Below are 27963 nucleotides of genomic sequence, written 5' to 3' on the forward strand. Positions count from 1 at the left end.
AATGTGATGAGTTTTCCGGAGTACAGCTTTGTGCTGTGTTTAATCCAACTTAAATGCAGTCTACTGCCAAAGTGCTGATCCAACTCTTCCTTTCTCCCAGCCCTGGCTCCAGTCCTTACATTAGCAATCACATGCCTGCTTGGTGATTTGGATCAGTTCACTGATCCCATGGGAAATGCATCCACATCCTGCTGGATTAGTGTCCTGTGGCAGCAGTGTCAGGGTGTCACGCAGTAGGGACACCACGTGGAGGGAGCGAGGGAGGGAGGCCAAAACCTCCCATTCTCTGCTAGCCCACAGCTAGCTCAGATGAGCTAGGAGGTGAAACTCCATCCAGAATGTCCTCTGTGGAGTGGGATAGTGGCTCCATCTCTGTCATACCAGAGAAGCCATCTTCTCAGCTTGCAGGAATGAATGCTCCTGCCTGTGGTTTAAACCCAGAGCTGGGTATTCATAGCAGTCAGTCTTCACAGAGAATGTACAGAAGGAAATAGTGGAGGGATGACTTTGCTGACAATAAACCTCTTTGCTAGGCAATCAGAGACCCTCAGTTTGCAGCCTTCATGGCCCAAAATTTAACACCCAAAACCAAAAAGCCAGAAATCAGATACCCTCAAAAAAAGTTATCTTGTTATTTTGGGAAGGTTTCTATTTGGCCATGAGCTATTTTCTAGCACTTGAACCTACCATCATCCCCACTAGGTATGTGTGGGGGACAGCTACAGCTTGTAACTGTGCCCCACAAAAATGCAGCTCCTGTGTGTGTACCTTCCTACTCTGCCCATCATTCCCTTTCCATTTAGCCTTCTAGAAGTAATTACCCACTAAGTTCCTGTTGTGCTCACAATGCTCTGACACAATCCAGCCGTCTTCCACCTCCTCCTGCAGACCTCCTCTCATTCACAAAAATCAGCTGCAACCTCCCACTTGCCCCAGACCTTTGGCAAGATCCCAGAACCTTGCACTCTCGTGGCATCTACAGCTGCCAGCTCAGTTTTCCTCCTACTTTTTTTATGAGAGCAGGCTTCCTGGGGATTTTGGACTGTGTATATCACTTCTGCCAGCTGAGGCAGTGGGTACCTGATGCTTTTATTGCAAATAGGAGCAGATCTTGCTGTTCTGCATCAGCACTACTGTTCTTCCCTGCGCAGAAGCAAATTTACAGAGTGAGCTATAGTAGGCTTCTACTTACATTTCAGTGGAGTAGCAGAGCTGCACAGTCTTCCTATCCCACTGTCTTCTGACAGCAGAGGGATTTGCCTCAGCATCACAGCTGCAGGAGGTCACAAATCTACATTTTTTTCTGTATAAGCTTAAGTGGGAAAAACACATATAAGCCCTTGAAACTACTATCAAGAATTACCATCATCTGGATGGTATACAGACTTACTTGGGTTAAAGGCAAATTTCTGCTACACTCAGTGTGCAGAACTCACCTTGACAGTCTGTCCTTCCTGGATGAGGTTCTAGTTTTTTATCTGAAAACAGCAATTTTGTCAGATATTTACTCTCAGTTCCGCTCATTCTGCATCTTGGACCTGGAATATATCCTGCCCCGAAGTGCACCTTTTGCCAAACTCTCCAAGGTGCCTTGCCTCCTCATAACCTTCCCTATTATTCTCTTGAGAAACTTTTCAGTACCAACTCACAGGTAGTGTGGCTCAAGTATTATAGATCATTATATGTGTATATATATACATATGCATAGATATATGTTGCCCTGATTTCTAAAAGTGTTTTCTTTTATAGTTCTTTTGAAAGTTTTAAAGTTCTCATAAAACTTCTTTAACCTTCTGATAATGTTTACATATTTGAGAGTCAGAGTTCCCACACAATTTCATGTATAAATAGAATAGTTTACATAGTTCTCTGTGGGTAGAGAGAAATGATTGATCTTTAGACCAGTGTGGCTGGAGAGATGGTAATTCCATCCTCCAATCCACAGTCACCTTTAGAATTCTATAAATACCAGATGTTCAAATAAAATGGAGTCTTTTTCTCTTCTGAACCTACCAAATTTCTGTATACTCATTTCATGTCCAATAATGACATACATATATATATATATATAATCAGCTATATATATGTAAGGTGATGTAGTTCTGTGCACTGATATCATACTGATATCAGCACAAAGATCAGCACTGGATTCTTGATTTCTGATGTTTCTAGGTAGTGCAAAAGCTTCTCAGCCCATGACATGTCCTTCTTTTTACCTGCATATAGGTTGGCATTATTGTCACTGACTCATTTCCATGAGCAGTTTTCTCAAAGAATGTAATACATCCCTATCCTTGCAGTTACTTGTATTTATGAAAGTAAAATAAAAACTTCTAACCTCTTCCTCACTATAGCTCAAGGTTTTACCGTGTGTCTTCACATGATTTTTCCAGCAGAAACACAAGATCACATAGTTTTAATGTTCTGTTAACCAAAGAAGCATTTTCAAAAGATGTATCCCTGTGATTTTTATGCACATTATGTGTTTATATTTAATGACTTGAGTGTTCAACCAACTTCTGTAGAGATTTTTAAAGCATTTCAGTTCAGCTTTAAGATTATATTCCAGGCTTCCCAAGAAGTCCATGTGAGGATGAGAGTGCAGCATCATTTGGGTGTTTAACTGCTCAAAGACTGTCCTTCCCAACAGCCACATCTTTTTTCAACACTGACATAATTTCATGATGATTTAGTCTGATCTGGAAACCACACCTCTCCCCTACAGAGATCCTAATCTGAAGTTTCCTCTGCTTTCCATGGGGCAGACACAGTGGAGGACAGAGCAGGAAGGAGCAGCCCCAAAAGTCCTTGCAGACAGGTCCTTGGCCCCAGTCTGAAGATCTGGTTAGAAGCGCCTGAGGAGCTGCCATGCAGCAGACTTTCCTAACTCCTCCCATCCCATGTCACTGAGCATCTCAAATGCCGACATCATCCCTTCCCAAATTATTTCAAGTATGTGATGCTTGGGTAACGTAAATATCCTCTGAACAGTTCTGCCTCCCAAAGCTCTCCCATCCAAGTCACAATTCATTGCAAATCCCTTCTGCTTTGGACAACCTCCCCAGGACCAGTTACCTGAGGGTCCATCCAGGGGCTGATCACAATTCTCTCAACCCTTACAGCAGCAGCAGCCATAGCCCCACAGGCTATGGATGTTCTTTGTTGTCCTCTCAAGGAGTATACACACAGCTCTTTTTTTAGCGTGTCCGAGTTTAAAGTTTGCAGGATAGCTCTAAAACCTGCATCTCTATACACTTGACAAGATGTCAGGATGAAAAGCACAGTGCTTAAGAGATGTCTAAAACTGAATGTTATTCAGGAATGAGCTGCTCTTCCAACAAACTCCCTTAAGGGTCAGTGTCTAGCTGGCATGGCCTCACCAAGAGCCATCTTGGAGAGCTGGGGGCACCTATCAAATGCAGCGATTATGGCTTCCTTGTTAAAGACAGGGTGGGCTAAGTAGTTGTACAACAGATTAATAATCTGGGAAGCATTCCAAGAGGCAGAAATCTGAAATCAATGCATACTCAGTCTGTCAGAACCAAATGCAGCCCAAATTTGTATCCACTTAATGCTGAAGTGTCTACACATCCCTTTGTCTAACATGGTGTTGTTTTTTCTGGGGATTAGTCTGCTGTGCCCACAGAAGGCAATTTTGCTTTGTCTGACTGACATTTTGCTCAGTTACAAAAAAAACCCCTGAACTTGCTTGTCTTTGTTTCTTAGGACAGAGTTTCATGCCTGAGGCTTGAGTCCTGCAGTTAAATTGAAATAAGCACAAAATGAAGTTGTAGCCAGTGGTTTTATCGTCTTTTAGGGTAAGAGTGTTGGGTGCTGCAGCACAATCAGCTTTATTGTGGTTCTTTACTATTCTTCAATATCAAAGTTTCTTTTTTATAATACCACATGCTATTTTGGCAATTTTCATAAGTTTTTAAAAGTTTGTAAGAGAGGCAATTTTCATCAATGCTGCCAGAGACTCTTGCTAAAATCCACTCAAATATTTTTATTTTTCTAAACATACAGCAGCCTTATGGTCTTCAAAAGTAATACTGATCTATGTGTCTTATATGATACAATAGTGATCTAGGTATTTTCATAGGGTAATCTGAAGCTTGTAACACCTGCGAGCGAACAGTAACAGTTTGAGAGCCAGTGCTGTGACAGTACCTCAATATTTTGTGCTTATTCCTTGGATAATTTTTATTCATTATTTTAATGAATAATGAATTAATTATTAAGTTAATGATGGGGGGTGGGGAAGGTGTGCCTTTCCGTGCCCTTCCCTACCACTGTAGCGTATTTTTCTGCCACCTGGTGGTGGAAAATGAGGTCCTGGAGAGGGACACCGGGCTACGTTTAGGGAAGCTTTGCCTGATCAAGGGGCCTAGAATTGGCAAAGAAAGAAAGGTTAAATAAAGGTAGGAAAGTGTCGTGTATTTTATATTTACCAATATTACCTAGAGTCTGTAGTCACAGACTGGCGTTTCACTGCAAAAAGTCCACTCCAGAAAAAGCAAATAAATCCTTCCTGTTGAACTAGCTGTCTCATGGCAGATGGGAAATGGCTCTGGGCTTCTCTAATTCCTCCTGGTTCTGCCAAGCTCCCTGAGCTGGACATAGGTGGCACAGAACAGCATCTTGGGTCTGCCCCCTACAACAGGGGTGGCAGCAAGTCAGGGAGGGAGCTGAGTTCGTCACCTGTGTGCTGTGGGTGCTGGAGCAGCCATCTGCCCTGAGGCTCTAGTGGAGAAATCATGAGTCACACTTGCAATGAATGCATGAAAAAAACACCTAAAACCGAAAACCAGCCAACCAAAGGATGCCCATAACTGAATTTCTGTAACTCAGTCAAGAATGCAGCATTGGTTGGTGAGTGACTACAGCCTGGTCCAAAGCAGAGAGGAGATGGTCTGTGGCAGTAACACCTTGCTGTGCTACAACAGAGAATATAATGACCATTAGTCTCACACTCCCTGCAAGACAGAAGGGACACATGTAGAGAATCTGGAGGTTCTCTCTAACCACCCTTCCCAATTTCTAGTCTCAGTTTCTTAAACAAAATCTCCACCTCCAGTTTCAGCACTCAGCCAGGCCCTGCCACCCTGGGACATCCACAGCTCTAATTTGAGTACACTTGTATAGCATTTTCTACTCCTACCCTCCCATGTTTGGGATTAGATTTCAGTAAAAATACACTCAATATCATTAATTCACTTAGGTGGTCAAAGAACTGACCTCAGACACTCTGTTAAATTAAAGTACCAGCCTGAAGGAGCTGAAAAAATGGAATTTTTCGAACCTTTACTCGAAATATGTTTTTGTACAATACGACCTTTAGGAAATAGAATTCCCACCTAAGCAGAAAACATTTCCAATTTTCACTACCAAGGAAGGATGGTATGGCTCTGGGAGCATTGATGATTTATTTATTTAAGTTTGCAAGGCTTAAATAAAATATTTTTTTTCCAGCCTGGAAAGGATTTAGAATTTTTTAAAAAGCCCTTTATGGGCTAAGATGGAAAGAAGATCATACAGGAACATACATTACAGTACTCTAAATCTCACAGGATCCAGAGGATAAACACAATTTCACATGAGCAGAGAGCTGAAATTTCATCTTAATCTCATGAGAGTTTTATTTGCAACTTAACAGCAGCAACAGGTCAAATGAGGGATTGCATCAGCAGTTTGAGAACCACTGCTGTGACAGTGCCTCAATATTTTGTGCTTAGTCCTTGGATAATTTTTATTCATTATTTTATTTTGTTATGCATCTTCCACAGTTTTGAATTTAACTCCCCTCACCCCCAAAATACAGCAATAGGGTTACAGAGACGGAGCCACTTTCACTGCAGATATTCTTATGAGTGTTTCAGAAGGTTTTATGACCATTTTGGCACTGAAGGGAAAACCAGCTCTTTCATCCCAGTACATCTGCCAGCAAAGGCAAACCTGTCTGGTTAGCCTCTGCAATAATTAGGAAGTAGTTGCTGGCTAGCCAATGTGAAACACATGTGCAAGAAAGGTCAGAAGGATTCCAGCAGCCTGTCAGCCTGACCTCAGTGCTTAAGGAAGGTTATGGAACAGATTATCTTGAGTGTGATCACACAGCACGTGCAGGGGATCAGGCCCAGTCAGCAGAGGTTTAGGAAAGACAGGTCCTGCTTGACAACCTGCTTTCCTTCTATGACAAGGTGATCCACCCAGTGGACGAGGGAAAGGCTGAGGTTGTTGTCTACCTATAATTCAGTAAAGCCTCTGTACCTGTTCTCTCACAGAATTCTGCCGGAAAAGCTGGGAGCCCACGGTTTGGACAGGTGCACTCTTTGCAGGGTAAAAAACTGTCAGAAGTGGTAGTGGATGGAGTTACATCCAGCATACAGGGAGCAGTCCTGTTTAATATCTTTATTGATGACCTGGACAAGGGGATCAAATTCTCCCTCGGTCAGTTTGCAGAGGACACCAAGCTGTAGAGTAGGAAGGCTCTGCAGAGGCATCTGGATAGCAGAGATCCATGAGTGCTGGCCAATGGTATGAGGTGCAAAAAGACCAAGTGCCAGGTCCTGCCCTTGGGTCACACCACCTGTAGCACTACAGGCTGGGGGCAAGTGGCTGGAAAACTTCCTAGCTGAAAAGTATCTTGGGGTGGTGGTCAACAGCCAGCTGAACAAGAGCCTGCAGCGAGCCCAAGTGGCCAAGAAGACCAGTGGCATCCTGGCTTGTTGTTTATTACATCAGCAATAGCGTGGCCAGCAGGACCAAAGCAGTGAAAGCCCTCCTGGGAAGGCCACAGCTCAAGTCCTGTGCTCAGTTTTGGGTCCCACAATACAGGAAAGACATTGAGGTGATGGAGCAAGTCCAGAGAAGAGCAATGGAACTGGGGAAGGCTCTGGAGTACAAATCCTGTGAGGAGCAGCTGAGGGGGCTGGGGGAAAGGAGGCTCAAGGGAGATCTGGTCCCTCTACAATTGCCTGAAAGGAGAGTGTAGCCAGGTAGGGATCAGTCTGTTCTCCCAGGCAAAGGATGAGAGGAAAAGACCTCAGGTTGTGCCAGGGGTCATGTCTGCAGGAAGAACAGCATTGACTGAATTGGAGGGAAATGAGGCATCTTTGATTTTTTTGAACCTGATCCTGGTGGAGTAGGATGATTTCAGTTGTTACTGCCCTTTTGCTAATTTGTCTCCCTTTCACATTTTAAGGCAAGACCCAATTGTTTTATTACCACAATGGTCAGTGAATGTTATGCTAAAGTACTACATCAAGCTGTGAAAGAAAGAGGCAGAAGCAAGTCATAGAGTATGTATAGGTGGCTTGCAATTGCTTCCAGGAAATTTTAAGAAACCAAACAACTTTGTATAGACATTTGTCTGTAACTATGGATAAGTTTTTCCAAAGATTATGCTACTAATAAGGCAATTTTTAAGAACAGCAAATGGCAGAGGATGGATTTATGTAGTTCAGAAATATGACATTGAACTATTTTAAGTCAAATGTCATTAGGCTGAGCTAAGGGGGAATTTGAAAAAAACAGAGAAGCTTTACAGTATATTTGTAATATTGTTAAGCATACAGACATACACATTCCTGTATCTACCTGGCCACGCATGAGTGCAGATTGAGTTGCTAGAGCAGGGTGTCATAATTCACTACTCATGCATATTGTTAGTTTAGAATGATAAACTGTTAATTTGATTAATTTCAGGCTGTCTTCTCTGTAACAGAACATTATATTCAAAAGCAGTAAGTCTGATAGTCTAGACAGCAGCATGTTAAACTAAACACTTCCATACATTTAGAGGTTGAGTATTTCTTAAATGCTTAAAACTAAGGAACTGAAAACACTCAATTTCAGCCTAAAGATCAATTCCCTGGACACGACTTCTGGACACAGTCACAGCAACGCTGACAGGAACTACTTGGTTAGGCACATGGATATTTTAACTTTAATTACTTAAATTCCTGTTGAAAATAAGATTAAAACCGTGTCACACATAACTGTCTCCATTCTACCTTACAGGTAATTTTCACGTCATCAGAAAGGTTGCCTATCTAATTTTACAGGATTATTGGCTTTCTAAACATAAACCACATCCATCATGTTGTAGACATATTAGTGGGTTTACTAAAGCACTAAAATAACAACAGCTTATGGTATAAAAACTGGACACATGATCTGTATTTCAAGGGGAAAAAAAGGTAGTGTTAAAATGATAAATAAACATTTCACTTGGCATGAATAGAGTAGTAGGCAGAAGATACTTTTCTATTGGATAAAGTTAGGAGATAATTTATTTTGCTTAACTTGCATGGCAGAAGAAAAGCTGGCTAGTCTGCCATAAATAAAGCTGGTATAAAATTTGTTTAACTCCTCAGAGGATGGCAGGGAGCCAGTTGCTCCTGTGGCTGTTACAGTAGACTCTCAGTTCCATTGGCTGGGGGACATACAGTATCACAAACCCATGGGAAAGGCTCTCCCCAGATGACCTGAGAGACCAAGAGGGGATTACTGCCTCTGGTGTAACAGAACTGTCTCTAACAGAAGCAAAGAGTGCCTTGGACTTGACTTCTCAAACTTCATTTGAAATTGTCTTCATTGGTGAGTGACTATTCTCAGTGCACATGGAGGTCCAGGTGCCAGCAACTCCAGTGGGAATAAGGAGCACAGGGGCCCAGGGACCCGCAGTGCGAGCAGAACACCCCTGGGTTGAATATGGATGTCGTGTCATCACTTGCAAATACCAAAATGCAATTGGTGTAAAATAGGATAAGAATATTGGAAGACAGGTATGAAAGCAGCTGAAAGTCTGGCCAGGCTACTGGAGGGGCCAGTGAGTCCCAGCTGCTGGAAAAAGTGTAGGATGTAGACCCTAAAGAACGAGAATTACCAAAACAACATGCAGACCACTGGCACTCCATAATATGGAGTTCAGGACTACAGGAGCAGCAAAATTTAGTCTCTCCTAGCATAAATTTGGTAAGTGCTATGGTATATTAAGATAGAGAAGACCAGCACTGATCTGCTAGCTTTAAGTGATGGAGCATGTAGATAAAGACGCCACAGAGGTGGCATTGAGTTTTGTTACCATGCAACTGTAAAGCCATGTTCTTAAAACACATTCCTTATTTTGTTATTATGTAAGTTTTATTGCTCTTGCTTGTTCCAAAGGTCATTTGCTGTTATTATTTTACCAGAGTGAGGACTTCTAATATTAACTAAAGACATAACAGGAGTTAAATGGGTAGTTAACAGGCAGATAACGCATTATGTTACAGAACAGATCCAAGTTACTGCCACTTGGAACACAGACAACATTTTCATCTGATCACTGCCAGAGCTTTGCTCCCATTCTCTATAAGGAATTTAAGGCACGTGTGACCTGCTGTTTTCAAGTAACAGTGATGCTAGGGAGATAGTGCAGAGAGCTTGGCTTCAGTTGGTGTTTCTTCATAAGTCTTGTTTCTTTCATGATACAAAATTGAAATACAGTATAAAAATATATCTTTTCAAAGGGTCCAATAGTTCCAAGTCTAATTTCAATATTATAATGCTATAATATTTAAGATTGAGGAACATTAAGAGTGCAACTTCTGCTGGAGTTTCTTCAGGATACCACATTCAGTACAAGAGAGAGACTAATATTTTCCTATTGCTTCCCTAGAGAGGCTGCACTTTAAGTTAAAACAGTCTTGCTTAATGTCTCCCACAAGACATGTAATCCAGAGCTGTTATAACTGATACCCTGATTCCTCTGACTGCAGGACAGCACATGGGATTTCCATTATTTACAAACACTCCTTGAATACTCCTTTACAGTCGAGAAACAGTTTCAGCTTCCTTTTCATTGCCATCTCGAGCCTTCTTTTCTTCCTTTTCTTCCTTGCTGAACTGGGCTTCAATCTCATTTGGATCAATATAGGTATAAAAAGAAGCCATGATAGCAAAAATGACGCAAACTACCAACAGCAGGGCAGCAAACAGCACATACTCTGCCCACTGCCAAAACAAACAAACAAAAAAAAACCAGAATTTATCCACCAATATTCATTTGAGTATTACACCATTTTAGTATTTTCAGGAAGTAAACTCAGAATGTTAAACTGAGTATGCATAACAACTATCATATGGCTTATAGGACTAATTACTAATTAAGCATAAAATACATATTAAAGCAACTCAGAATTGAGGCTCTTTCATAATTTCTATCTTCACTGAAAAAAACAAAAATTCTGTAAATGCTGAAAAATTCTGCAACATCCTTTTCCTGGAGAAACTGGGAATTGAATGAAAGACTGAGAAAGAAACTCAGCCCCTTCCTTTTGGTCAGATAATCTCATTCTAAAACCAGGCTGGCACTGATTCTGCTTCCACTTAAAAATTTTTACAGCTGACCTAGTGACCACAAATGTGGGCAGAGATCAGAAACTCTAGCTGAAAAACCTCAACATCTCTGTTTCATGCTCTTTCTGATTTAATTTAGGTTAAACTAGGGACTGCCAGAGCTGTTTTAGAGATAAGCTCTTCCCTCTCTCAAAGAGCCATTTTAATTTATTACAGAACACTGCTAATAAATAGAAAATCTTGGACAATTGCTCTTCACCAGGACAGATACAGTTTTTATGTCCCAAAGAATGAGGTTTGAAACCAACAAAGCCAGAAGAAGGGATGTGGCAAGGCTGTGGCATGCAGGTGAAGGCTCATTAACAATTAACAGAACTTTGGTAGGTTTTAATTTCATTCATGCAGAATTTCAGCTCAAAAGTTCACAGACTTTCTACACCATGAGAAGACATTTACTGGAGAGATGTTAGAAACTGCTGCTTGCAAGAAAAGGAGCCTGGCAACAAGGCAAAAAACAGGTAAGTATAAACTTTTGCAGAAAAACTATTTAGCTGCCATAATTTCCCACTGAATTAGAACTGCTTTCTCACAGTGTAATATAATAGCACACTAACTGCTTGCATGCTTACCTGCTTTTTGATTGCAGATGCCCCAGCCACGATAAGGACAATTATGTTACCAACAGCCACAGTCAGCAGCCATCCTGCCTGCAGCACTGACTTCATGTTAGACGGGGCCTGTAGAGACAGACATTTAAATTTTGATGGTAAGATTTATTTTCTGATGCCTTTACTGCATTCTTTACCTTACAATAAACACTGTTTCTCTGTGGGGAAGAGGATTTCATGGTTTTCTAGATTTTGGTGGTGGTTGGGGCTTTTTTAAAATTTTTTTTTTACATTAAAAATTGCTAGAGAGCTAAACAGGTCTGGAGAAGGCTTTGAGGAGCAAGAGACCATTAGCACACTAACTATAACACCTTTTACATTTACACACCAAGTAACTAACAGGTATACAGGTGTAATTTTACATCTCAGGAACACATGGTACACATGACATGAAGAAGTTGAGTGGATCACCCAGCAAATCACACCTTACAACATTTCCATCACTGCAGTTTCTAGATTCAGAATTAAGAGAAATACACACAACTAATAAACTGGAGTCAGAAGACAAAGGAATTAAAAGTGCATAACTAAACACTAATAAAAGGCTAACAAAAAGACTGTATGGAGTATGCTGGTGTGGAGATGAAGTGCCACTACTTCCTCATTTTATATTTGAGAGCTCTCCATTTTGGTCTTATTGCATCAGTACTATTGCACTTATTTTCAATGGATAGTCACATGTGAGAAGGAAATTTGAGGACTGGTAGTCAAGTCTTTAAATTATATAATTCAGCACAGCTTCATGGAAAACACCAAATTCTTGGTTAAACTGGGCCAACTTGCGTGAGCCTATACAATCCTTCTAGGAGCTGTGACGGACATAGGAATCAAAGCAGCAGCACAGAACCACCCCTTAAAAACAAGATATCATGGAAAATCTTAACTTGCACCAAGATTCTTAACTCAGGAAGAAGAATACCTACCTGTGAGTATGAAAATTCCAGCCCAGTGACAGAGAACAGTACTTCTGCACATGTAAGAAGAAAATACTGAGGGATCTGCCAAGCCATATGGACTGTATTTGGTGCAATATCTTCGAAGTGTGTAATGATAAGTTTTTTTCCAACACACTGGAATTTAAAATAGCATGTTAGGAACAGTAATAATGAGTGTGCACAGTTCTATAATAATATAGGAAGTTCAGAGTAAGTAACAAATACTGCACATGAAGCACTACATATCTATAAAGTATAGCTTTTTTACAGCAGACTTCATGCAAACCTGTAGTGTCTAACAGGGCTAAAGGTTTAAGGCCATAAATGGTGATCATGAATTCTTGCATTATGTTATTATCATAACCGCCATTATTTTTATAGTTAATAGTAGCTTTGTGTCCTGTTTAGGATACCAGAATTCTACCATATATACTTAAAGACAAGAAGAAATTAAAGGATTAAAGACAAGTGGAATAATTCTAGTGTTTTTTTAGGTAAAGTATCAACATGGGAAGGAATTTTATATTGGCCATCCAACAAGTAGCAACTCACATCATCAAGTGAAATGGTATAGGCAGCACCATATCCAAATTCCTTTGAATCAACTGTACAAGTGTTAGGCATTGAAGCATTAATGGTATATGACCTGAAAAATAAAAAACCAAAACCTCACAGTTCAGACCATGAGTGTAGTCAATTGTATGCATCACATATTTTAAGAAAACTCTGTGCCCTTTTCCCAAGGACAACTATATCTAGGAGATCAAATTAGGATAAAGGGAAATGCTTACCAGCCTGGATTTGAAATGACGCTGTAATTACTGGCAGAAAGAGGTTGCAGCTCTCCAAAAGCCATGTCACCCATAGTAACATTGACAGTAAAATTGGAATTGTTTATGAACCTTTAAAATGGAAAAGTTATTAAATACTACATAAAACATACAGAAATCAAAGAATACAGGTTTTACTTTTAATTATATATTGACAGCACAAGTATCAAGTCTTCCCATTCAATGCATTTTTGGTTTTGGTTTTTTTTTTTTTTAATCAATTCACATTTTGGAAAGAACTCTAAATCTCTTAGAAATGTAGCTAATACAAAATGCCAGTTAGACCCCCATCAGCCCACTGCCTTAGGAGAACCTCAAGAGAAAGATAACTCTTATCCAAGATTATAAATGAGGTATAGATATGTAATCCATGCCACTTGTCCAATAAAAAAATCTAGGCAATTGAATGAAGCATATACTTCCACTTTTAGCTAAATTACACTCAAAGCAGATGTGCAAGATAACTTAAGACTCAGACATTATCCCATCCCCTAAAATGTCAAGGGACATGTCCAGCAAAAGGTGAGTTCCTACAGTACACAAAACTTTACTTCAACAAGAAGAGACTACCCAAAGACCCAAGACTGAAGAAAGAGACACACTACTGTCAAAATTTAGACACAAAAAACTCCCCTCTACCTGACGAGACTTTTTCCATCTGCTGGTTTTGCTGTGATATTGTCCTCTATCTGGTGAAAGAGACCATTATCAAAATATGTTGCTGGCATCAGAGAACATCTTGAACATGCACTATTACAGAGCAGTGGGAATTAACAGAGGCTTCAGGGCAAGACTCCAGAACCTTCCTCTTTAGGCTCCTCCTAGCACACACATCTACTAGAAAACGCTGTATGACCACACACCTAAGTTTTGGTGAAAGTGTAGCTGTCAAGGTACATAAGAAATTGGTAATTTTTTTTTTTTAAAGGACATCCTGGTGTACTCTCTGCAGCTTACCAGTCTTACTGGTACAGCAGAGACAAGGAGAAACAGAAAATAAATCAAAGGACAAAAGCTATCCAGAGCTTGTCCTCTCAGCTTCACACCCTCCACACAGATAGCTGTCAAAACATATATTTATATCTTAAGAAATAAGCAGACTTACCAAATTGTAACTGATCTTTGCTGGATGCCATTTAAATGCGAAAGTGTAACGTTGTTTCTCTGTCAGATCCAAAGACTCAGTTGTATTTAGAGTTCCAGAAGTTATGTTTAATGACTGCAGTTTAGAAGTCTCAAATGTCATGTAGCCAGTCTACAAAGACAAATTGCTACAGATTTCTGTGCAACTGCATATTTGTCTACACTTTTGAGGGAATGTTATGAACTCTGGGGAGGGTCAGAAGTTTAAGCATGTTACTTCTGAGGTGCCAGAGATCATGAACATCTCCTAACTAATTTTTGATTTGTTTTTTACATCAAGCATTAATTCAATTTGATCATTGTTTTTTGTTAGTTTAATTTTTTACACAAGCTTCAAAGTTACATGAGCTTCCCACAAGCACTTTGGAATAGCTGTTATATTTTCCTATTTCTTGCTCCAGATAAATCAGGCTTACCACAACCACCGAGTAAAATTCTCTTTAGCCACAGAAGTAGCACTAGCATAAGATGCGATGCAGTATTTTCCAAAAAGCAGAAATTACATGTTTTAAATATTCAAAACACATTTAATCAACATAAAATACTTCAACCATTATTAAACATGCTAGTGCTACACTAAAATAGGCCCTTTGTTTTATAGGATTATCAAAAGCACTTTATAATCCACATCTGGATGATAAAGTGTCTGTAACAGGGAATTGAGCATTCCATACCTTTTATTTTCAGGTATGTACCATGGTTACATCAGTTCCCTGTCAGTATACAGTTTGGGTGCCCTTATCTTCTCCTCAAAACTCTGTTTCCTTGTGAAGCAAATTTGGAGGAGGTTGGAGTAAGACCTCTCCTCTTCAAGGGAAACAGAACCACAGGCTATCAGAGAACACTTTGTAAGATCCTTATAAAAAACATCCATCAGAGCCACCACATTTTGCTGTCAATAGAACTACCAATGCTGTGCTTTATTAGAACCTGAAAAAGTTATTTGGCAGCAAAACATGAAGCTTAATGTGTGGTGTGGCCACAGAATTAGCTCCCTGTTAGGTAAGTAATTTCTCACAGTAATAGCAGCAACTCACTAGAGATGAATGCACATTTATTGCAGGAAGGGGCTACTTTTAGGAATTGGAACCATTTTAACAGGAGTAAGACTTTCATCTAGTTCCAAGTCACTTAATTTTATGAAAGTTTCTTGGAAAAAAAGATACTCTAGTCAGATCAAAGTAGTAATACTTCAAATATTAACATAGTTACTATTTCTTCAATCACTGTGTTTTCAAAAATAATTCATTCCACAATACAAAAAAAAAAAAAAAGAAAAATAATTAAAATTATTAGAGTAACAAAGTCCTAGAAAATAATCAATTTTGAACCATTAGTTAAGAATTATTCTAACTTACTCAAATTTTTTTTAGCTTAATTAATTTCAATTCTTTTTTTCATATTCCACATCTGCCCTTACTTACCTCCTTATTAGGTGCTACATCCACACTCTGAAGTTGAGGCTGGAACTGAACTGTTGCAGGAACAGAACCCAGATTTATTAATTTAATCTGAGCTTGCCCAGCTGCAGGGAAAACTGGATAGCTTTTCTATAGGACAGAAAAAAAAGTAAAATCAGTGTTCGAAGTCACATGGAAAAATTACTATAATTGCTGTAATCTTTATAATTTCATGTTGAAGATTATCATTTGCCTGCTGATCTGTGATCGTCTGACAGAGGAGACTTGAATCAGGTTTTGTTACTAATTTCACAAATTGCTTTAGGAAAGAAGTCTCTCATCCACAGCAGACACCCCTAGACAGCTGTTCAGATCTTGGAATCCAATGGATCGCCAACCAGAGGTGTTGCTAACATCCCAGCTACAGGGGAAAGAGTCATTGGGTTCAGGCAGGGCACCTCCCTTTGGGGCAAGGAAGGTTAGGGGAGACAAATCCTTCCTTCAACAAGTGCCATCTTTACTCCTGCTATAATGATGCTTCGCAGACTGTCACACTTCACCTCCAAACTAAATATCAGAAGAGGTCAAACATACAAAGTAGCCCTCTGGTAGGCCAAGCAAGTGTCTGGTTTTCGGCTTTTAGTTTCAGTTTAAAGATTGAGGTCTTTAATGCATAATTTGTATTAACTGCAATATGATGTTTTGCAGAATGGTGTTTGTTGCTAGTTAATTTTACTGTGCTAACCACAGTATTGCAATATACCTCCCCTCCCTCTAGTTCTATGCTTATATGATTGGCTCCAAATTTAGGAGTCTTGGTTCAATTTCCCATTAAATACACCCTTTTTTTCCTGAATTAACAGCTATATATTAATAGTAAATACTCATATGTGGCTGAACTTACATCTATTTGCACTTGCACAAGGGCAGCAGCAACAAAAGCCATAGAGCCGAGGAACATCCCCACAGTCATCTTCTTCAGGGGCCTGGTACAGCAAAAGACATGTGAGATTTAAGAGAAGTGCCAATTCAAAGCTTCAGTTGTTTGTTTTTTCTTTCTACTCTAGGGTACTCAAATGGCCACGACTAACACATTATCACCATTTGAAGGCCTGATGTTATTACAGAAAAGGTACCTCTCAATTCATAGTTACTCTATCAAGAAATGCATCTTTTCTGCAGCATCGTAAATAACCTGTTACTCTGCATCTGCTGGGCTCAAACATTGACTGACCATGATTATTAGGTTCCTGAAAAAAATCTGGTTTTGTAGGAAGAAAAAACTCAATCCAATACAGTTGTTAGCTGTAAAACAAGAAAGAGACAAGAGGCGGAACAGCTTGTCTCCATATTGCTATGTTTAAACAAGATGAACAAAAATGGTCAGGGAAATTTGTTGAATTAGGAGACATCTACTGGTATGCAGTTAAGCTGTAAGGATAGATTTAGAGTATATATGTCATTTGTGGCATCATTTATGCAGTGCAGATCATCTACAAATGAATGAGTGTTGCCAGCACAGCAAACCCCTAGATTTTTAACAGCTATATGGAAAAACAGCATTGCACCTTAGCTCTCTGAAAATTGTTTGAAGAACTGTATTCTCTTCTGCCTCTGCAAGCACTCCTGCAACTGCTAGCCGCTTCCTTACCAACACTGAAAAAGTATGTGTAATATCCCCAAAGCTCCACCTAGAAGGATTCTGTAAGCCAGACTCCCAGCTGAGACTGAACAGAAAATGTCTTGTGCTGCTTTTTAGCCCAAAACATGACAAATGCCAAGGATGTATGTTGCATTTCTACCTCCCATCCTTCAGGAGGGAGAGGGGGTAGACATAGGGGATATGGAAAACAATCAAGATCATCTCTCCTGCAATCAAAAGATTTTGTCCTTAACTGAAAAACATTGTTACTCTTCTCTTAGATTCTCCTCTTTTAATCTGTGGTGTCTCTACATACCATTTACAGTATTCTGGGGTTTTTTATATTTTAATTTCTTTAAATTATTAAACCCTTTTAAATAAACTTCTCTTTCATCCTTAGCTGAATGCTTGCTCTTGTTACATTAGGGCTGGAAGAGCCAGTAAAAGAAACCACTAAAATGAGCTTCTGTTGAAGTCAGATAATTACATCAACTTACGTAAAATTCAGCTTGCATTTCTTGATTAAAGGATAAACCAAAGAATCTACAACTGGGACCATTATAACAATCAGGATTGGATTCACAATCTGGAGAAGATGAACATGAGAAAAAAAATAAGTATTTTTCAAAGCACTTTTTATAAGCAAGGGCAATATGTACCTAATCTTTCACAAGCACTTGAAATTGGCAGATAGAAAATTAACATACCTGCATTTGGTCTGGTTGAATTTTAAAACCCTGGTGAAGAAAAAAAGAAATAGTTTTTAATATTGTGACAACAAATAAAATGGTTCTGAAAAGTGTTAATTAAAGAAAAAAAGAATAAAAAGTAACCTACAAAATCCCCATTCATTGCTGTGGCTTGCAGTGTCCATCTTGACCCCTTAAATAAGAGAAGAAAAAATTAGCTGTCACAGTAAATCAATGTTCTAAAGTTCCTTTTTAATCATTTTCATAAGTGAAGTGTTGGAATAAACACGCAATAGAACCAAAAGTAAAGCTGGTTTGCTACGGGAATATTCTTAGTCTGCAATGTTAACCTTTGAACAATGTGAGACTCATGGCCCACTCCTCTTCATTTACTTGTTTTGTGAAATATAGCAGAAAATAACTTAGCAGAAATGGGCTGTAGAGAGGGCAGGGCCATCCTGTGCAGGGCACTGCCGCGAGCTGGCACAGGAGCCCCCCCGGGGCCGCGTGTCACTGGCCTGAGCCCAGGCAGCTCACACATCCCACTCATCACACTTCCTTCACACAGCCCACAGCCAGAGGACAAGCCAGGGCTTGGCCTGCCTGGAGCCTTCTGCCCCAGAAACCAGCCTGAAGCTGGGACAAGCAGGGCAGACTTTAGGCTTGAGCCCAGGATGAGACAAGAACAGTATCACTGCATCTGTGACAAGATCTTTCAGCCTCCCACGACACAGCACTGCCCGAGATATTACCCATGGAATGAGCTTTGAGCTCTGAATTTCATAGCAGAGCTGCCTAATTGTAACAGGTCACACTGACAGCTACAGCTCACAGGCACTGGACTGAAGCAGTAGGATATGAGGAGTCTGGACCAAACTTCCATCTGACTTGGATAAGGCTTTCAAGCCCTGGTTCTCTCAAGCATCTTCCTAAATTCATACTTCAGTGCTTAACTGTGAATGATACTTTTGTGACTCTTGAGCACCCAGTCCACCAAGTGAATGGGAATTGCAGGCTTACACTTCTGCTTGAAGATGTAAGGTATTTATTACAGGGTGTGAGTGATTAAGCAAACTGGCTTAATCCAGATAATTTAAACCCTGGTTCTCCAGCTCATTTTTACAAGGACCCTAAATTTCATCTGACAATTGATAACTGAAGAAACATGAGCACTAAGAAAGCTTTAAATTACTGTTTCATCCCCTGAGTCCCAGGCTGATGCAAGATTTGGAGAGGCCTCAGTCATTGAATCTGCCCTGGGTATACTCAGATAAACTGAGATTGCCCCTGGCTGCAGATCATCGTGTACTGACATGACTCAGTGACTACCCTTTTGCAATAAAACCAGGATAAAGAATTTGTTTTTCCACACTCCCATAGAGACTGACATGGTACAGCTCTAGTTACCAAGCCAAACCATTTCTGCTTACCTGCTGGTCAAAAACTGCCCAGAACATGGGAAGAGGGATGTAAAGGAAAAGCACCTTCAACACCATCTTTATCTGAGCAATCAGTCGTTTCTGCAGAAAACAAGAATTACATAAGAGGAATTGGTTTAAAAAAGAAAGGAAAAAAAAATAAAAAGAGACAATTTCAGACTGCTACTCACATCGCAGCAACAGGTAAAGACCCATCATATAATGTTTACCCACACATTCAGCTTTGCATATTGTGGCTCCATCTGATGATTTCTATTAAAACAGTACAAAGTCTGCTTGTGCATGGGAAGGGCTGCTGGTTAAAGGTGACTGATACCAGAGAGACTTGGGCCGCTTTGCTTGTACACTGATGGCAGCACGAGATTCAGCACTTAGTGAAGTGGGCATTTGTGCAATAGGCAACTGAGGAATTTCACCTAAGAACAAAGCATACAGGCAAAAGGAAAATAAAGGTGACAGGCTAAGGTTTGTGCTGCCATTGGCAAAAGGATAGAGAGGATAGCAGGCAAGAGACAAGCCGGGAACTATGGGATACAAGGCCTTGAAAGTCATGATAAGAAATTGTACTGAGGCTAGAGGGAATGCAGTGTTTACCCACTTAAACTGAAATTCCAAAGTAAAATTCTGATGTTTCATACCAAGACAAGTATTATGGCCTTGTGCATTAACCAGGACAGGCAGCATTATTTCCATTTTCCCCTCTGCAGCCATGAGATACAGGAAAGAGAGAAGGAATGATAACGCTTGCTATTTTCTTAATCAAAAAACTTAAATGTTTGTATTTGTTTGGCAAAGGAAAGTCTTTTTTTTGTCCCCCTTGAACTTTCCTGGACAGCCTATGATTACACAGAGCATTGAGTCACACAGCTCTATTTTCTCCCACAGGAGCTGAGGAGATAACCTGCAATGCCAGGAGAGCACAGAGGTCTGGTCAGGTCAGCTCCTGAAGGATGGAGAGACCCAAAACTATTTGCCCAGTGCATGAGGCAATGGATGAGAGCAGACAGAGAGAAGCTGTGGGTCAGCAGTTGTCACAGCAGAGGCTTCCCCAGTACTTACATCATACTTTTCACTTGCCCAGTCCAGCCAGTGCTCTCTCTTGGGGAACTCCTTGCCGAGATGTTGAAACCTGTTTTTGATGGCAAACTGAGGAGAGACAGAATTATGTTTAATGGCACTACAAATATTTAAAACTATAAACTGCTTTGTCTTTAGAGATTATACTCTTGGCTTCTTGCATTAAGAGGGTGCTAAAGGTGACTTGACTTCTGTTAACCCCATCATCTAGGGGAATGTTGTTTTTAAGGCCTCACACTGCATAACTAGCATACACCTGAGGTCAGGTGGACCAAACAGTTCAGAGCAGTCCCTCTCAACATGGGTTGCTGTGAGAAGCTGAAAGATCTGCCTTCTTCAGACTTACTTACATACAACAGTAAATAGTGTCATATGCACAGGTTTGCTGAGCTGAATGGTTGTAGGAGAGAAGCTACTATGACAAGCTCCCTCTTGTAGGTATGTCTCACACCTTGACATTGAATATACACAAATATGGTCCTAAAGAACTCCTAAGATTTTCCATGGAATATCGCCAAGCTGGGCTTTAGGAGCAGAGCTCTAAGAAATGTCACCTACAGAGATCTGGTTTTGACAGTGCCTACAAGATAAGCTAGCAGATCTGTAGGGGTGTGTTGATTTGGCATGGCCTGACTTTTGGTAGTGGGAGAGTGCTAGAGCTTCCACCATGTCTGACAGAACCAATCTCTGATGGCTCTGAAGATGGACACACTGCTGGCCCAATTTTAGAGGTTGGTAATGCCTCTGTGATGACATATTTAAGAAGAAAAAACAGGGCATGTGCAGTTTTTCTCCAGAAGTGGGGAAGCACCATATTAGCACTGCCCATAGCAATACACCAGCTCAGGACCCTGCCTAACCCCCCCTAACTAACTGCACTGCGAGCAAAAAGGGCGGGGCGGTGGCAGCAGATTCTCCTTCCCAGCACCCCGCATGAAGAGACATTAAATGGCACAGGCACAGCTGCACAGTGGCGGTGGGACCACCCGGCTGACAGCAGAAGCATGACAAGTGAATCCCCAGTGCAGAACCTAAATGAGATCAACTTCTCTGTGCTGCAGCATCCTGCAACAATCTTTGAATCACTGCAACTTGTTCACAATGGTACCTACAAGCAACAGCTTTTCTTCTAGTCAGAGAAGGAAGTGAGGACATGAGGCAAAACACCACGGTGACACCAGGGTCAGTGGAGAAGAAAGAGGGGGACAAAGTGCTTCAAGCATCGGAGCTGAGGTTCCTCTGCAAGCTGTGGTGAGGACTATGGTAAAACAAACTGTTCCCCAGTAATGCATGGAGTCCATGGTGGGTGTAGAGATCCACTCGCAGCCCATGGGGAGAGTGCTTACACAGGAGCAGGTGAATGTTAGAGAAGAATGTTAGCAACTGAATGTGGCCTAGTGGGAGATCTGAAAAGAGAGAGAGGGCCCCTACTCCCAGAGATAGAAAGAGCCCTTGCATCCAAACTAGAACAGCCTACCATTAAAAGACTGCACCCTGTGGATGAGTGACCCATTCCACAACAATTTTGGGATGACCGTTTGCCTGTGGGAAGGGACCCCACAACATAGCAGAAAAAAGACTCCTCTCTCTGAGCAAACAGAAAAAGATCTCAATTGATGAACTGACCAAGACCCCCACACCCTGTCTTCCTGCATTGTTGGTGAGAAGGAGGGAGTGGCTGTGAGGGAAAAACATGTTTTAAAAGCATATGTTTACTTCTCATTGTCCTCCTCTACTCTGTTGATAGTGAATTTATTTTATACCTTTAGATTTGAACCTGATTTGCCCTTGGAGTGTGTTTTTTTTCCCCAGTCCTTGTCTCAACTCATGAGCCCTTTGATATTTTTCCCTCTCCTTTGCCCACCTGTAGCAAAAAAAGCTAAGCAAACTACTCTCATGGGTGCCTGGCATTTGGCCAATGTCAAACCACAACAATTGAAAATGAAGAAACTTGTACATGAATAAATGTGATCTCAAAGTCAAGGCACTGCAAAGTTGGGACATGTGGTGCTATTCATGTAGATTCCACTCCTTTCCTTGCACAATCACACTGATGTACAACCTCCTGAATTTCCTTAGCACAGTGGGGATCAATAAACCTCAGCATTGTAAACAATATTCTTGTAATAAGTAATAAGTTTTTGCTGATAAGATGCACTAGTAGCTCTGCTCTTGACTCAGCTCAAGACATGTTTGTCTCTTGCTGCATAAAGGTGCACAAATACAGAAGGAAATGTTCCCTTAAGTTGGGATACATTTTTACATAACACCGACACCTTATTTTGTTTCCTATGTGTATAAATCCACACATAAATCAAGATATGCATAAAAAGACACCCTAAATGTGGAGGTGTCAGTAAGAAGCCTTCTGTAATAAAGCAAAAAACTTCAGAGACTTTCCTTATATTAAGACAGAATTCTGATTTAGGCACATTCACAGAACAGTTTTAGGAGTTGCTGCCAGAGATTGAGGAATGTAAGCAATACTTACTCCAACACATTTGGAAACTTCAAGCATTACATTTCCTTGTGGTTTAGCTTTCTTGTACATTTTGCTTCCAGCTACGAACACAACTACAGTATGCAAACAGAAACCAAAAGAAACTCAGAATTAAATTAAAATAACAGCAAATAATTTAGTATGGAAACTGTAAATCAAGGAGTTAATCAGGGTGGGATTAAGCCTCCTAAGAAGCAATGCAATTGCCTATTCACATGCTATCATACAGTAAGACAAATCAAACTGATACCACCAGATTACTTCTATTCAAGACAAAAACCTAAATCTGGAAACTCTTAAAGTAAGCGCTCAGTGGGAGGTTTGCTCAACTGAGGGATGGTCAAAACAAGGGCATTTAGGACCTTGACTCTGGCCTTATTGTAGGGGCTCATTTTCAGGAGCTCAGGATGCTGCAGCTCACATCATGGAGGGACACACAAGGCTCTGCCTGAACTGCAGGACTGGCCAAGGTGTCCTCTGTCCTCAGCCTCATCATCCCACATGCAGGCAAGACACAGGCAAACCCCCACAGCTGCCATCCAGCCTGCCCTGGGCTCATGGGCAAGGCAAGGTCATTGGTAGCCAGGCAGGCTCCCAGTCGGCACCATGAAGGACAAGGAGCATGAGGGATGCTGTAGTATGTAATGGCAGCCCCAGTTTCTTGGTCAGCAGTAAGGCTCAGGGAGTGACCTGTAGCACAGCTGGTAAAAATGCAGGTGTTTGAGAAGCAGTGACATATCAAATATGGGATTTCTCCAGTGCAGGAACAATTACTTCACACCATCTATAATCCTAGACTAGAGATAACGTCCAAACTACACCTTTCCTGAGAGTTCTCACCCTACATTCAAAAGATCTATTTGTACACACCAGTAATCCAAGAAACACAGGCAGTAATTTACATAATGTACAGAATTTAAAGCTATTCAGGCCTCACCCCCACCTCATCTGACTGGTAAATCAGACACTTCTATGAAAGCGAGTAGTTCAGATTAATCCCACCCACTTCCACACCCAGGAAAAAATTTAAGTCAAAAACCACAGAAATGATCAGGTAATGGTAGAGGTCAATACCAGGGGATTTCTATCAGACTTTCATTATTCTGAGATTGTTATCATCTAATTATCAAGGCAACAGGATGGCAAGAGATTCACTTACCCAAGGCAATAGCCATGAGGATAGCAGGAACTCCAAAAGCAAGTGGGTAACATTCCTGTTTGGTATGAATGCCACACTCTGAAGCTAAAGTAAAAATAACACCAAATAAAAGTCTAATAAAAACATCAGCATTGTTGATGTTTTCCATATGGTTTCTGTTCTTTGAATTCACTGAAAACTCACAGGGGAACAACAAACCAGTCTACCAACATCCTCAGAGTGGAGGATCAGTATCCAACTTATCTTTCATTATTGGAAAGCGGATTTATGTATCAGAGAACAGCTGTGATTGGAAGGGACTTTTGGGCATCATCCAGGTCAAGTGCCCTGTTCAACTAGGGCTACCTGGATGCAATTGTCTAGGACTGTGTCCAGAAGGCTTTTGAGTATTTCCATGGATGGAGACTCCACAACCTCTCTGGGCAGCTTGTGCCAATTCTTGATCACCCTCAGTGTGAAAAAGCATCTCCTGATGTTCAGAGGGAACCTCCTGTATTTCAGTTTGTGTCCATTGCCACTTGACCTGACACTGGGTACCACTGAGGAAAGCCTGGCTCTGTCCTCTTAATTTCCCATTAGGTATTTTTATACTTTGATAAAATGCTCCATTTGCCTTCTCTTCTCCAGGCAGAACAGCCTAATGCCTCTCAGGATCTCCTCACATCAAATGCCCCCTTTGCCTTCTGTTCTCTAGACCAAATAGTATAATGCCTCTCAGGACCTCTTCACAGGAAATTTACATCTAGTTTTACACTGAGACATGAAGAATAACAGTAGAATATTCCAAAAAATGTCCTTAGTAAGAAAGGAACTAGATTACAAAAGTTTTGAGCTAAGCTCATAAACAAAGATTCTAGTGATGTAACTGTGGCTTGTTGAAACAAAATCACAATCACCAGCCCCCTTTCCTCCTTGGCATTACTCACAGATTTGACTCTTACTGACTTCAGCAGTATAAAATAAAACGCTAAACAAAATTATTGCATTCTTCATCATACTTCTTCCAAGAGAAGAATTAGAGAGCATGGTTTGGGGAAAAAATGTTTGCTTGCAGATAATTAATGTCTTGATTTAGATGTATTAGTCTTCTAGTCAAACCTTTTCCGGTTGAAACAGGTTATCATTTCCCTCAACTCAATTTGTCCTTTTTTTCCAAGGAATTTTCACCCTGTATCAGCAAAGAAGTAAACTACATGCTATGCCTTATGCATCTCTCCTTCCTTTTTTTGAAAATGATAGAATTTGCATTAAGCAAACACCTAAAACTCTTCTACAGAGTCTTTTTCAGTCAAGAAATCCAAAGGCCAGAGGTTCAGCCTGGTGCTTTTGGGTTATTCCAGAATTCACATGCTGTTTCCTTGCTTTTGAGAAAAGTAGCCTTCTGAAACTGCTGGCAAGAGCATCCATACTGCACCATGTATGTGCAAGCTTGCCACAGAAATCCATATGCATATAAGTTAGAAAATTGCTGGGTTTTGTTTAGGATCATGCTATTCCTTACAAGCAAAAGAGAACATAACTTACTTATTAAACAATATGAAAAATTATTTACTTTGTCACATGGATTAATATATTCCTACATGCAGAGATGCTTCTGTACTTAGCATGGACATGTTTCCAGAGGAGAAGGCTCTCTCTCTCTCTCTCCTTCCTTTCCCCCAGGAAGCAAAGCAATTCTTTCTAGTCTTTCTAGTGTGATAGTTTTAAAGAAGACATTGGAAGACGTGACATATTTGTACCTTCATGGAATTAAAATATGCATTAAGCGAACGAGCTGTTAGCTCCAGCATGTCTTTTCAGCTCTAGTACTTCTGATCCCAAAGGCAATGAAGGTTTTCAAGTGGCTTGTTTTTGAGAGCACCTCATCTCTGAGAAGCTGGATGACACACTGAAGACTATTTGCTAGATAACTCCAGTGTGTCAGAGAACAGAACATTAATTTAAACCAGATTGGACTACAATCCAACATGCCTTTTCTGGTGTTTAACTATTGTCAGCAAACATGTGACCTTACCTCTGATAGTTGGAGTGACTAAAGTAGATAAGAGACTTCCGGCATTAATGGACAAATAAAATAGAGAGAAGAAGGTACTTCTTTGCTTTTCCTACAGTAAAAACAGAAAGATGTTTAGAAAGGCTTAGACACAACCACATTGATGAGCCTAGATCAAAAAAATCAGTGCCTCTGTTTTCAAAGTTCAAGACAAATAATTAACTAGCACCTTCTTCAGCCCCTAAGGAAAATCCAGCAGTAATGCATCTATACAAACATGTATATTATTAGAGTACTATAAACATTAGTTAGAATATCTGAATAACTGAAAATCTGAAAGATGTTGTTACCTGATCATCTTCAAACTGATCTCCACCAAATGCTGACACACACGGTTTGATCCCACCAGTACCCAAGGCAATAAGGACCAAGCCAACTATGGACAGAGCGCTGGAACAAAGGAGAAAAGAAAAAAGAATCATTTTTCTTACATTTTTCGTACATAATAGACTGGTTGAAATACAGTTGAAATTCAAGTAACATAAACTTAAGTTGCCCCATCTTTAACTTGTCTGGGACAAAAAATGTGTACAAGGCAACTCACATGTTCACTGCTATAGTATCAGGAGTGCCATCGTGGTTGTGATCCGTCAGGTCATTTATGGAGCCCACAGACAGCACTATCTGCCCAATCGCATAGACAATGGACAGGTAGAGAATGGTCCTGTTATCGAGAGAGGAGATACATTTTCTTAGATATGTTAACACACTTACACACAGATAATGCCACAGCTAATGCAGACTTCTGCTTACTTTAAAGATTCCTGGTAATTTAAAAAACTAACAGATACAATAAATTACTGAACTTATTAGAAGCTACTATAAAAATCTGACCACATACCACTGCCACAATATTTGTATTCTTTTTATTATTATAGGTAGCTTTTAATTAATTAAGGTAGTCTTTGATTAATAAAGGCACGACAACACATGGATTCCATAGGTATAACTAAGTCACAATATCTTCAGTGGTTACCTTTTTAATGGCCAACTCGAGAATGCTATTTTCATATTTTTAATATGCATATGTCAAATGGACTACTCTGCAAAACTAAAATCTGAAATTTACACTGATATAAGTATCATTAAACATTCACTATGTTTTTTCTATTTTCGTTGCAGCAGTAAACAAAAAAGAAAAGTCAAAATTCTGCTTCAAATATGGAAATTCCTCTGAAATACTGTTATGAACAACAGCTCTATACCCCCACTCTCTTCACTGTAAATGTAAGTGTACCAACATTTTTTACACTCAGATCTGAGTGAGAGCAGCACTGAAGAGTGCAGGCTGCAGGCTTTCAGCCTGACTACCTTGTCCAGGAGGTGCCTAGGATGATAGTACAGCATAATCACCAACCCCCCCCCCCCCCATCCTGGCTTTAGGGTCCAATCCTCTTTTCTGTAGGTAAAAACATGTTCCATTTTAACTCTGTTGGACCTTAGGTACGTGGCTGTAGTTTAATCTATGTTCACTTGTGTCCTTGGGTGGGCCTCCATTCAATAGGCACAGACACGGGTCTCGAGTTTGGAGGAAAAGCAGGAGAAAAACAATGCAATGATGTGAAAATATTTAAAACCCCTCTTTTCAGGAGTAGTCCCAAGCCAAGTGCAAGCAGGAGAATGAAGGACAGTCTTCAAAGACCAAGAACAATCCAACTATTCGACATAGGCAAGAGACCCTCACAGCAAGCTTGGAGCAGTACCCTGACACAAGAGGGACATTGACCAAGTTCCTCTCATTTTAAAAAAAGGTTTCTCTGACTTAAAATTGACCTCACCTGTAGTGTAGTAAAAAAAAAAAAAAATCCATAAAGCAGGGCAATAAGGAATCTGCTGTTTAGTGGTATTTAATAGATACAGTTGAATGGGTTAGGTTTTTTTACTAGCACTTCCATAGAGTTACTTTATTTACCTAGCAACCTGGGAAAAAGTTTCCAGTTAAATCTGAGCTAATCAGGAGTGAAACTTCTGAGTTTTATTTGTGAGGCTTATAAACCTGCTGCAAAGACTTACATAATTGCCACTGCATTGATGGCACACGATTTAAGAAAATAACTGATTTCTGTACTATTTTCCCCAAGAAATTC

The 27963-nt window shown here is 40.4% G+C and overlaps 1 protein-coding gene across 2 annotated transcripts in view; it reads right to left on the reverse strand.

The window, feature by feature from the left end:
- Positions 1-3139: 3139 nt before the first annotated feature.
- The window catches only part of SLC15A1 (solute carrier family 15 member 1), a 51129-nt gene continuing 26305 nt past the window's right edge, over positions 3140-27963 (reverse strand). For both annotated transcript variants that reach the window (XM_085581688.1, XM_085581699.1), the window contains exons 5-23: positions 26421-26540; positions 26167-26266; positions 25838-25928; positions 23824-23907; positions 22656-22738; positions 20147-20233; positions 19079-19168; positions 17797-17841; positions 17667-17696; positions 17457-17545; positions 16222-16303; positions 15342-15467; positions 13880-14029; positions 13414-13463; positions 12736-12846; positions 12497-12590; positions 11933-12079; positions 10971-11078; positions 3140-9996 (exon numbers count right to left, since the gene is read on the reverse strand). In XM_085581688.1, coding sequence (XP_085437814.1) covers positions 9811-9996; positions 10971-11078; positions 11933-12079; positions 12497-12590; positions 12736-12846; positions 13414-13463; positions 13880-14029; positions 15342-15467; positions 16222-16303; positions 17457-17545; positions 17667-17696; positions 17797-17841; positions 19079-19168; positions 20147-20233; positions 22656-22738; positions 23824-23907; positions 25838-25928; positions 26167-26266; positions 26421-26540 — 1873 coding nt within the window. In that variant the 3' untranslated portion in view covers positions 3140-9810. The remainder of the gene's footprint in view (positions 9997-10970; positions 11079-11932; positions 12080-12496; positions 12591-12735; positions 12847-13413; positions 13464-13879; positions 14030-15341; positions 15468-16221; positions 16304-17456; positions 17546-17666; positions 17697-17796; positions 17842-19078; positions 19169-20146; positions 20234-22655; positions 22739-23823; positions 23908-25837; positions 25929-26166; positions 26267-26420; positions 26541-27963) is intronic.

This window comes from Lonchura striata, chromosome 1, assembly GCF_050655825.1.
Source record: "Lonchura striata isolate lonStrDom1 chromosome 1, ASM5065582v1, whole genome shotgun sequence".
Lineage (NCBI taxonomy): Eukaryota > Metazoa > Chordata > Aves > Passeriformes > Estrildidae > Lonchura > Lonchura striata.